This window comes from Platalea leucorodia (genome assembly GCF_965183815.1).
Source record: "Platalea leucorodia genome assembly, chromosome: 2".
Lineage (NCBI taxonomy): Eukaryota > Metazoa > Chordata > Aves > Pelecaniformes > Threskiornithidae > Platalea > Platalea leucorodia.
In genome coordinates, this window is record NC_138824.1 from 100,735,283 (window position 1) to 100,746,932 (window position 11,650).

Consider the following 11,650-nt stretch of genomic DNA (forward strand, 5'->3'; position numbering starts at 1 on the left):
AAAGGGCACCAATTGATTGAAAGAGTGAACTATGTTTTCTACTCCCCATACATACTTCAGTAGTTCTTTCCTCAAAACAACACTAAGACCAATTTAAAAACAAATAGGCCACCACACCTCTACCAGGAATATGGTTTCAAGAGACCTGCAAACTCTCACCTGCCAGAGGAAACGTGCATTTGCTTTCTGAGGGATCCTGTCACTCTACGTGTCATCACTGTACTGAAGAAAATGAAACCTTCGGCTACTGACAGATCCGGGAGGGCAAAAAAACTTCTTTCCCGGAGTGGTTTTGTGGCCTTGAGCCTAGCCTTTGTATATTGCCATTGTGACATAAAAAAATAATCTCCCTGTCAGCTGTCCTTTCGGGTCCCACCAAAGTCAAATAGAAGCTACACAGAGGCTTCTGAACCGAAAAAGAATCTGCTCTTGCCTAATGAAGGTATAATCCTCCTCTTGGCTGCAATGGAGCCATGCTGGTGTGATGGTGGGTGAAGTGAGGTCCCACACAGACCCTGAGATCTCTTAAAAATAATCCTTGATTTGGTTTGCCCAGCCCCACAGCTTAGCCCCCTCTGGAGCTGCATCAGCTGGAGCAGTTTCGCTGGAGGTTACCCCAGCGCTCAATGGTGCGAGGAGGCCATGGGATGAGGGAAAGCAGGTGTTAGTCACTGTATCCTCACTTTTCTTCCCCATCACAGGATGCGAGCCAGTGGGATCCTGCTCACGGATCTCAAGCTGATTTTAGGAACGTGACTGTGAATACCATTTTTCTATGATATAACAAGAATAAAGCAAACCCTAGAGGCGCAATGGCGTTTCTAGAGGGTCACAGGGAGGCTTGTTCCTCGTCCCCGTGCAGAAGGGGTTCATTCCCTGCCAGGTGGCCATCGCATCCCTTATTGGGTTGGTAACCTCCCTGCTGCGCTTGGGATGGTAGGTTGAGACCCCACTCTTCACCTGCGCAGGTGGTGGCAGGGGGCCTGTAACCCACCGACTGCTGCCAGGGAAAGTCTGCTTGCCTGTTTCAGTACGGGTTTGGTGATGCTGCCCAGCACGACTCAGGCGCTCTCCGTGGCCCATCGTCCTTCGTGCCAGCAAAGATCCCCGCTTTGGGGGCAGGTGACAAGAAATGGGGCTGCTGCCGCTAAGCCTTGTCTCAACCTGCCTTCCTTGAGCACTGTTGCCCAGCCTGCCTCGTGTCCTGGTGGCTCCCTCCACATGCCTACTTCTCTCCCAAAGGAGGGGCATGCCTGCCAGGTTCACACCGAAGCAATGCTCCTCTTTCCCAACACTTTCCAGGTATTCAGCCATGGGAAGAGGAAGGCTGGTCCAGGAAGTGATATGATCTAATTTTGTCCCAGATTTCTCCCACGAGGAGGAAGCAGGGCCTGATTGCTCACTCTCTGCTGTCACTGACCGTGCACGCTCCCCTTCTGTCCTCTTCTTCTTCCTCTTCCTCCCTCATCCCCTTCTGGACCCTCTCCAGGATTGAGGCAGCACCTTTCAGCATGCTCAAGCTGCCCCAAAGCAGACTGGGGTGCAAGTCTTCACTGCCCTAACCCTATTTTTGATCCTTCTGCGTTGCCGGAAGATTTAATCAATTTGTTTATCAAGCAGTGCACTGTTTTCCTAATTAGCCACAGCCCATCCTTACAGCAGCATCTTTTCCTGGTAATGCTCTAGTGTTCAGTTAAACTCTCAGGGCAATTTTCTGTGATTTGGATGAGATCACACACCCGGGCACATGATTTCTTTTTATTCTGGTATTTTTGTAGCCATGCTTGGCCTCAGGCTGGTGTCGCTGGTCTCCTGGGGAAGGGAAACACTTTCCCCAGTGCTGGGGGAGCAGTCCCATGCTCTCACCAATTCCTCCTCTGAACTTGGGCTGTTCCTTCAACTTCTCCATCTTGCTTGGCCCTACAAACACAGTGCCTCGTGGCAGGCATTAAAACGCAACTAAAAGATCTCAAAGGGGAATGCTATGTGGGTGCTAGGGGGTGCATGAAAGCAAGATCAGATCTGCCTCAAGGCTTCCCAGAAGCAAAGTGAAACTTAGTTTTGTTGCCCTGGAGGAGAGAAACTGAGCCCCCAGCAGCATGCGGGAGCTGGACCAGAAGCAAGCCAGATTTTCCCAGGGCTTTGGGCACAGCTCAGGACAGTCGCCGGCACTGCCCACCCCCTCCCCCAGTGAAGTCGGCTGTTGTAGGTGTCTCCCTGCCTAGAGCAACCCTGGGAAATTATCCTGTCTTCTTAACAACCTGCTCCCTCCTTTGGATGCAGCAATGTCATGGGCAATGAAAACATGGGCTTCATCCCCCACCCCACCAAAAGCCAGAATATAGCTCCTGAAAGCAGGCATGCAAGAAAATATCAAGATACTGTTTTCATCCATTCATTTCAATACCTCAGTCACCTTCTAAATTCTCCTCTCTGGCAGCCATCCTAGCAACAGCCACCGGTAAAGCCAAGGAGGTGCTGTCCCAGCCCCTGCTTGCTGTGGGCTGTTGAGAGTCCTGCAGCAGGGAACTGCCAGGGGCCACACCACACACCGGTGTGCATCTGCCATGGCCCCGGGGATGCCAAGGGCACATTATCCCACATCACAGGTATCGTCTGAATGAGTTTGAATGCAGCTGCCTTGCAAAGCTAATAAATTCATTTTATAGGTTCCAGGTGGGCATTAATGAACCCCCTCTCTTTGGCTAACTGGTGACTACAGACACTTGTTTCTCAAATGGAACATAGGTTTTTAGGTTTTGGGTTTTTTGGTTTTTTTTTTCTTTTTTCTTGTTAGGTGATGAATAGGAGTTAGCCAGTGTCCCTTGTAGTGAGCTGTATGTGTTGGGTTTGACAGGCAGCCCTGGAAATGGCTCCCCCGTTCCTCCTCACACCCCAAAGGCTGGAAGATGGACCTCACCTTACATCGTAACAGCTCCTAATCCCAGGGGATTTTGCTGACACTGTTGATGTTTCTAAAACTGCCTCTATATGTGCCTACCTGCACAGCTTTGGTCCCTTGTCTAGCCGCAGGGACACATGGGGCATGGTGTGTCTGTGTGTGTGAGCGTGCAGGGCAGCGAGGAGGCGAGTGTCAGGGTGTGAGGGCAGCCCGTGTGGGGTGAGCAGGGGAAGCCAGACGATGCCCCGACACGCCGGCATCCTCCTCCAGCTCCCCTTGTGCTGCCCTGCCTGCACCCTGCCGGGGCCTGTGGCACCCACAGGTGCCCCCTCGGCACCTCCCACCTCTGCGCCCAGGGCTGGAGCCGGCACCTGCAGCCTGCAGCCTGCAGCGGGAGGCCGGCTGACGGCACCCACGCCACGGGCTCCTGCCCTCCCCCAGCCTGGTGAGTCTGGGTGTTTCCCTGTTTGCCTCTTACCTTGTGCACTGATCCCGGGGACGGGGAACAGTGACGGCCAGGCTGCTGTCCCTGCAGGAACCAGGAGCCAGCCCCTGCCTGCTCACACTCCAGGGGTATTAACCTGCAGGCTTTCCAGGGCTCACATCTTCCAATTCTCTTTCCCCAGGAGGGGCTGGAGCCCTGCACTCAGCTGTGCTTTGCTGCCAGGTCTGTACCGACACGGCGCAGAGGGGCTGGGGATGAGAGCCGGGGGTGGCAGAGAACTGGGAGGCCGCAAGAGCCATGGAGCTGCTGAGCCGCAGAGCTGAACTGATGGAGGAGAAGAGGGAGCTGGGTTCTGCCTGCCAGGTTTTGTTTGCTGTTACAGCCGTGCCAGTGTTTGCCTGCTCTTCTGAGCTGGGTGCGAGCCCAAGGCAGCTGCATCTGGGAGGACAAACTTGGTTGTATATTGTTTGGGGGGTTGATGGGTTTCCCACTTCGAAATAGTATGTTACGTATACAGTGTGTGTAAGACGACTAAATTTCTGTCTTGTAATCAGACAAAACTGGTGCTTTTGGGAAGAAATGAGTGTACCCGACTGCATAAGTGTTGCTTTTTAAAGTGGCACAAGGACCTGAAGTGTTGCTCAGGTGGGTAGGGTTGGATGGCCCTAGGACTGGTTGGAAGAGGCTACAGATTTGCTAGAGAAAGGTGGGGACTGCAGAAAGTGCATGCATCTGGTGTATAACTGCAAATCTATCTGAACAACCCTGCTTCTGGGTTGTGTCGTTGTCCCAGCTCTGATAGGATCGCAGTGTCCTGGATGCTGCACTGTTGCAAAATTTCCAGGAGCTGGAGGGAGGAAATGGGTCTATCATCTTGTGCAATGCTCTGGCCTCCAGAAAGTTGTCTGACCTACTCATCCCTGTAACGAACAGCCAGGGGAATGAGCCAGGGAGGTCAGTAGATCCATTGCTTTGTGGTGGTGGAGAAGCATGTCATTGGCAGAAAATGTGGGCAATGTGCTGTGCTAACTTTTGCTACTAGCGTAGCACAGGCTTTTTTTGTGTGTCATCAGTTCATTAGAAGTTGCTAGAGATATGTATTTTCTAAAGGTATGTATTCACTCGACCATCTTGGTTTCTGATGCTTGGTTACTGGTGCTTTTGGCAGCAATGTGAGAGGGAAATTGTTGGAGATGTTTGCTTGGTATAAATTAGAATATAGGTCCTTTGATTTGTGAGAGCTGAGAAAATTGTAATAGGAGACAGGTATCTGTCATTTAACATCCACCTCTGTCTAGATGATAAATATCACATTTTAACCTCAGCAGGGAAGAAAAGTACAGCTAGCCAAAGCAAATCAGTTTGCCTACCTTATGCTCAAGGACAAAATTCCCATTGAGCTCCAAAGCCGAGTATCACATCCTCTAGGTGCCTTACATGACAGAAAATCGCCTCTTTTCTTTTTAAACCCCAGCGGTCGACTGGGACCCAACAACATCTCGCAGCGTGTGCTTCACTGAAGCTCAGCTGTTGGCAATGAGCCCAGCTCAGAGAGGGGCAGAAAGGACTGTGCTGGAGCTGGCAGCCCCAGCTGGGTTGGGTGCACCCCACTGGCAGCGGCACCCAGGCTCACGGAGCAGCCACCAGCCTGCCTTTGAGCAGACGGACCCATTCTGCTCTGCCTTTGTTGGGAACCAGCCAGCTGTAAGTTCTGACATTTATAATGTAGAGAGAAGTTATATTAAATGCCAGATCTCTGCAGCTGCAAATTGCTCTATTTGAACTCAAATGTCAATTTAAAGCTCTGTAGTGATATCCTGTCACAGTCCTACCTCCCCAGCAGCAGGAGGTGTGACTGCCTCAGCACCCAGGCAGGCACAGCAAGCTCTCCCGTGGCTCAGCTTGGCCTCTCTTCAGACTCAAACAGGGGTCAGACTCCGCATCACGCAGGCAGTCTCATGGACTTGCATTTTGCAGCTCTAGCACTCCATAGCTGTAAGCATTTGGATGTTCAAGAGATTAAGAGTAGGTCTGTCATTGCATGGTCATACTGGAGAGACGTGGCCTCAGCCATGTTCAGGGACAGTTTCTGAGATGGCAGATAGACACAATGCATGTGGAGCCCATGAACACTTGCCCATGCGTCTCCATCCTCCAGTCCCACAGTGTGTCCTGCTTCATAGCTCCAGAAGTTACTGGGTCTTCCCTGAGCTTGGCCGTCACAGCCCTCCATCCCATGCAATGTTTTTAAACCAAGGGGCCTTGGTGGCTGAAAGCTTTCTTCTCTAATTCCTCCTGTTAGCTGTTAAAATGCAATCTTGACAGATGCCCTCTGCAGAGGCCCCTCGGCCCTCTCCTTCAGGAGGCGGCTCTCAGGGTCGGTGCTGGGCCAGTTTTCCTTCCACCCATGAGGGAAGATATCGCTATGAACAAAGTGGCTGCCAGAGGTTTGTTTATTTTTCACTTTTCCTTCAAGAGAGCAGCTTTCCATCTCTAATCGGTCTCCCTTCCCTTCCCTCAGCTGTGCCCCATGGCTCTTGCCCAAGCCACGGAGATTTAGGGGAGCAGCAGGTACTCCTATAGGGATGGTGGGAGGTGTTGAGGGGTTGAACAGTGTGAACAGGCTCTGGTGAGCTTAGGAATAAGCAGAGTGGGACTCAATCATCTTCTCTACACAGGGGCCTTTGGGGTGTATGAGGGAAGGGCCTGGTGGGTTTGGGTTGTTTTTTTTCCCACCAGTGGAGTGTCACCACTGCAAGGAACAGCTCACCTGTGTAAGTACATCCCTGGGGAAACTTTTGCATAGAGCAATGTCCAGGTTGAAAGCATCCCAAGCAATACGGGCCAGCAGACTGAGAAAGCAAACACTGTCTATGATCCTCAGATCTTCACTGAAGTTAGATCGAATGCATGGTTTTACACCTGCTGAGAACCTGTTCATTTATAAGCAATGTTTTAAAGTGCTTTGGAAGGGGTGGTTAAGCTGCCTTCAGATACTTTTCCTCCCTCCACTGACTGTAGAAACTGTGGGTCATACACATCTGGCCACATAGAGACATTTATGGTGTAGGTCTGTCTCCTAGAGTCCTGCGTTTGGCCATTCCCCAACTCTGGAAACCTGCCTGTGGCATCTTGTCTGTCATCCTAAACCCACCCTCTCCATGAAGACATCGCTCAGAGGAGGCCCCTCTCCATTGCACACAAGAAAGCCATGGCACTAGAAAGAGAGGGCAAGCGGCAGGTGGCAGAGAGGAAAGGGATAAGGCTCAATGAGCAAGGGCTCAGTGAGCAAGGGCTCCAGTGGTGCTGCTCGGCACCACAGACCATGGCCAATGCGACAGCGGTTCAGGTCATCGTTGACACCTAATGGAAGATGATCTTGGGCAATGCCAGCAGTACAGCTGTATGCATTGGGAGGCAACCTGCACTGAGCCCATCACTTTTTCTTTGGAGATCTATGACACCTGCATTTAGTGTAATGGATGGAGAAGCAGCAGTGCACCTGAGAGCAGGATGTGGCCCAGGCTGCTGCCAACCTTAGGGAATGCCATCTGAATCCCTGGCCAGTGAAAAAGTTGCTGAACTGTTAAGTTTTGCCCCAGGTCACTTTTAACACAGGCCGTTCACTGCTCAGTGCTTGTCCCCTCAAAAGAGGTAGGAGGGGTGACACCCCAGCATGCACTGAAACCTCCTGTGGGATGGCGTGGGATGGCCCCTCCCCCGAGAAGGTCCTGGCTTACCAGGATGCAAACCAGGTAAACTGGGATACTGATTTTGGGCTGGGCACGATTTCACCCAGAGCTCCTCAGGGGAGCCCCACAAGGGGACTGGGGCAGTGGTCGTGATTTGCAGCTCATCAGCAGTCATCTGGGGAGAGCGGCAGGCAGCAGAAAACCACTCTGGTTGTGGTCTAAACAGAGTTTTTGGGACAGTGAGATGTGACCATCAGTCATGGAGTAGGCCAGTGACACAGGTGTCTCTTCCCAGTCCTGTGTACTCCAGCTCTAAACTGGTCCCAGTATGGATTTTAGTGGAGTTGCAAATGGCTCGTGCAGTGGCAGACGACGCCTTTAGGCTTGCTGAGATTTCAGGAGGAGATTTCCTGGGGAACAGGAGTGTGCCCTCTCCCTCCCTTAACCTCTCCTGTTATTGCCATCTGATGTGGTCACGGAGATGGGGCCACTCAGCTCCCTGCCAGCTTCCAGCCCAGCTGGCATGCAAGCAACCCAGAAGTGGGCAATACCTTGCAACCCTCAGAAACCTCCCGAAAGCATATGGGGAGGTAGCTGAGGATATTCAGCCTCAAAATGTCAATTCATCAGCACCAGAAGTGTTGTCAGTGCTACTGATCATTATTATGAGAAACGACTGCCTGTCTTTCCGGAAAAAGTTGAGAGATGCAGTGAAGTTCTTCTTTGTTTTGTCTGAAAGTTATTGCAATGATTTGCAAATGGTTTTACATTTTACAGTGTTGACACGTTCTACACGTTTAGGAGGAGTAATCTCAGATAAAGGTTTAAACTTCTTTTTCTCTTCCTTTCCTTCTTAAAGGATCTGAACACAGCTGTGAAATGTGAATAGATTTTAACTATTAAGCCCAAACTGCCAAGATGTTATTTCCTGTGGCTTTGACTCATGCAACTGAAGAAATAAATTGGATCAGAATATTGTTTTGTACCAGGGATTTTTGTCTCCCTCTGCCACCCCCAGGCTCGGCTCTATTTAAAGCCAAAATACGAAGGCATACTCTCATGGGTGCTCATTTTTCCTGCTGGCGAGGCACCTCCTGGCAGGAACTGCTTGCTTGGAGCAGGGTGAGTCTGAGCCCACAGGAGCTTGACCTGGGCTCCCAGTGGTCACCTACTCGCCAGGGGAAGGAGTCTGATGTCATCTGGTGTGGGCTGGTGCCACTCGTGTCCCCCAGGATTGCATGGTGAGGAGAACAGGGTTTTCTCCATAGAATTCATCATCCTGGGCTGAGTGTCTGACTTTCAGTGGGACGCAGCCCCAAATCCGTGACGGCACAGCTGGGAGGTCTAGCAAAAGGGTTTGGACTAAAAAATCAGCACATGCAGTTGCAGTAGCAATTAATTCATGTGAGTATGTTTGATCGCATTCAGGTCTGCATTGATTGTGTACTTTATTCGGCTGCAATGGCACCTGCTAGCACAGAACACGCCGGGTAAATAACTGCTCTTCATGCAAGAGACAGCAGGTCATAAGATCAATGTCCTCTTCTCGCTTCCTCTGTCTCAGTGTCTCCTTTTGCAGCATTTATGCCATAATGAGGTGCAGAAAATTCAAAGAAGCCTCCAGATATGTCTCATCTACTGCAGTGTCATTACCGGCAGCTGGAGGCTGTGTGCACAGCTAAACTCCCTCCCATGCAGAGGTCCTGCACAACATCTATGCATCATTAATGTCGCCCTGGTGGAGGGGTGTAATTGCTGCCTAGGCCTTTTGGTGGCTTTCTGCCCAAGGGTTCATTTCATTCTTGATGTATTGTAAATTATTATAATATAGTACCTCTTAAAACAAAACAAAACAAAACAACACAACAAAAGGTAAGTATGCTGGAGAAGCTTTTGCTAACATGCTGGCCTGGTCTCACAGATTTAAAGCTGCAGAAAGCACTGACAGCCATCTTATGTGCCTACAAGATTGCTGTCACAGAAGTCACCTTGAATAACAGTACCTCATTCAGATGTGCTAAGGGCAAAAACAGAGGGAGACTGTTGTCTTAATTTTCTAGAGACATTTAAATTAGGCATTGTACTGAGATATTGTCAGTCATGTTACCTGGCTGCTGAGGTTTTGGGACTGCAGTGCTGATAGGATTGCTGTTATTAAGTAATTTACAGCTGACATTGGAAAGGGGAAAAGGACCCTTCAGCTTCTTGTGTAAGACTGTCAAGGCAAAGTGCTATGGCTGGGAGGCTTTCAACGTTCAGGTACTTCTTGGTGTTACCATCTCCTGCCCTATTCCTGACCTGCAGTGCCAGTGGAAGTCCTCCTAACCAGACAATAAAACACTGGTTGCATAGCAATTTAGTTTGGAGGAGAAAGGAGTGAACGGCCTGGGGAGAACTGCCAGCCTGCAGGAGGGGGGATGAAGGGAGATGCTTTTCCTTTCCACTCCTGGGTAGGCAGTTGCTAGAGTCTCCCTCTGTATCCACTCCCTGGGCAAATGCCCATTGGGAAGTTGTATTAAATTAGTGTGGGATACATTTCTGTCAGATGTTTGGTTGCTTAGTTTTCCATGGTGTATATCATTATGAGAGCTGCAGAAGAAATGCAAGACTCCTCAACAGGGCTGGACAGAAGGAGCTTGCTGCAGGTACTGAGTGATTTCAGGTACAGAAGTTTTGTTTCCAAATTCGATCCTTAAGCTGAAAGTAGAGGAGAAAGGACCAAGAGAAGCCATGGTAACAATCTTCAAAGCCAGAAGCAGTTGTCACAAAGTGAGAGTGAGACACTCCTTACAGGGGCTCAGGAGAGAAGTCATGGGCTTTTAATAGCAGCACGGGAGGCCTGGGTGAGGTATCTGTGAGTGGGCAACAGCCGGGGCAGGTGCGCAACGCGACAGACCGTCTGTGAGGACTGAGGAGGGTTTGCAAGGCAAGTGTTTATGGGGGATGGACTCAGCCGAGCTGGCCTGGCTTGGAAACAGGGGGTGAAGAGGTCCCTCCAGGCCGGTCCAGCTGCCCTGCCTCTGCTCCAACCCTGAGGCAGCTTCCTCGCTGAGGAGGGGAACGAGTAAAGGGAGACAGAGACAATCACATCTTTATCTGATGATTTATCTGGCATGTCCCTGATTTTTATGCTTTTCTAGAAAAACCACAAATAAGGAAGAAAGAAGTGTGGACGACAGAAGAACAAGATGTTGGTGCTGTCTAATGACACAGTCCTGAATTCATTCCTCTCCAAGCTGCTTCAAGACTGCCTGGAGCAGACAAATAGCTCTGCACCTTCCCAGGTCAGAAGTTCCAGCAGCAACCTGGAAATCATCTATGTGCTGCTGATGCTTGGCCTCTTTGGCTTCTTCACAGCAGGAGTCATCCTGACCAACATCCGTGCCAGAAGGCTGGAGGACTCCCACAACCCCTACAACACCTACATCGCCACAGACATTTGGCATAAGAAGGACAGGGAGTATTTTCAAGCCAAGCTCATAGAAAATTACAAGCTGTGCTGTGTCTTTGAAAACCAGCTGGCCGTGGAGCAGCCAAGCACTCAGATTCCCGAGGAGAAGTCTTCCTAGCAAAACGGGAGAAAGGATTGCACTTTGCACAGGGAGAAGCCAAACAATAGCTGGTACGAACCAGGCTAGCGGCTTGCCCATCTGCAGAGCCGCAGGCGATGGCCTCGCTCAGGCTGAATAACCATGAACTGATGGTGAAGCTGATGGATCTGTGATGGCCCTGGTCCTGCAAAAGTGCCCGGCCAACAGTACCTTGTTGCAATCACTGTAAGGTCAAGGAGGGGGACACACAGCAGGAGTATCATGGACTCATCAGCTTCACCTAGCAAAAAAAGCAAATGTTGGTGTTGCCAGTGTGAACACTTGCAGTAGTGCATGTAATTAAAACCAAATTGGATCAAACACAAGCTAGAGGCATTAACAGCCAAGTATGGTTTAGGCAATCATTTTCAAGTAAGACCAGTTTCTTCCAAGAAAAAGTAGCTGAAATATTTCATTTGCATTTTTGACCAGCATAGAATAATAATTTTATAAATTGTACAATGTTGTGGATGACCTATTTCTTTCAGAATCATGCACCTCTTTGAGACAAAATTTTAGAAAAAGATTCCCATTTTTGCTGAAAACCATTTCTGTGGAAAAATGCAGACTTTGCAGGGAAATTTTTTAGTGGCTGTCCCTAATTCCTAGCAGGTACCCCAGATGGGTCTTGCCGGCTACTTTTGGCTTTCCTTCTCATGGATGGGGGTTGATCCCGGCAGCAATATCCACCCTTGTACAAAGATTCAGCAGCCCACATGCTGTGTGCCATGCAAGTGTGTAATGTTTCAAGAGTTTCAATCACATCTAATTATTGCACAATTCCTAAGTGCTAGCCCTTGGTTGGAAAGTAAATTTCCACTCTGTGAAGAGCAGTTCCACAAAGTGTCTGATATTTAATCACCGACACAGCTTATGCCTGTGCTTAACTTAAACCCTGTGAGCAGTTCCTCCAGCTCCCAGGAGCAGCCTCCCTCAGTACAGCTGTTTATCTATTGCAGTACCCAACACAAGGTCCGTGCCAGCAAGGTTTTCCTGCCCTTGGCCTCCTTGCTCCCTCCTT

The 11,650-nt window shown here is 50.1% G+C and overlaps 1 protein-coding gene across 1 annotated transcript; it reads left to right on the forward strand.

The window, feature by feature from the left end:
• Positions 1-10,227: 10,227 nt before the first annotated feature.
• KCNE1 (potassium voltage-gated channel subfamily E regulatory subunit 1) lies at positions 10,228-10,608 on the forward strand (the record flags this gene model as incomplete). The annotated part of the gene is made up of 1 exon (XM_082331130.1): positions 10,228-10,608. One exon carries the CDS (start codon positions 10,228-10,230, stop codon positions 10,606-10,608), a length of 381 nt encoding a protein of 126 aa, XP_082187256.1.
• Positions 10,609-11,650: the final 1,042 nt, after the last annotated feature.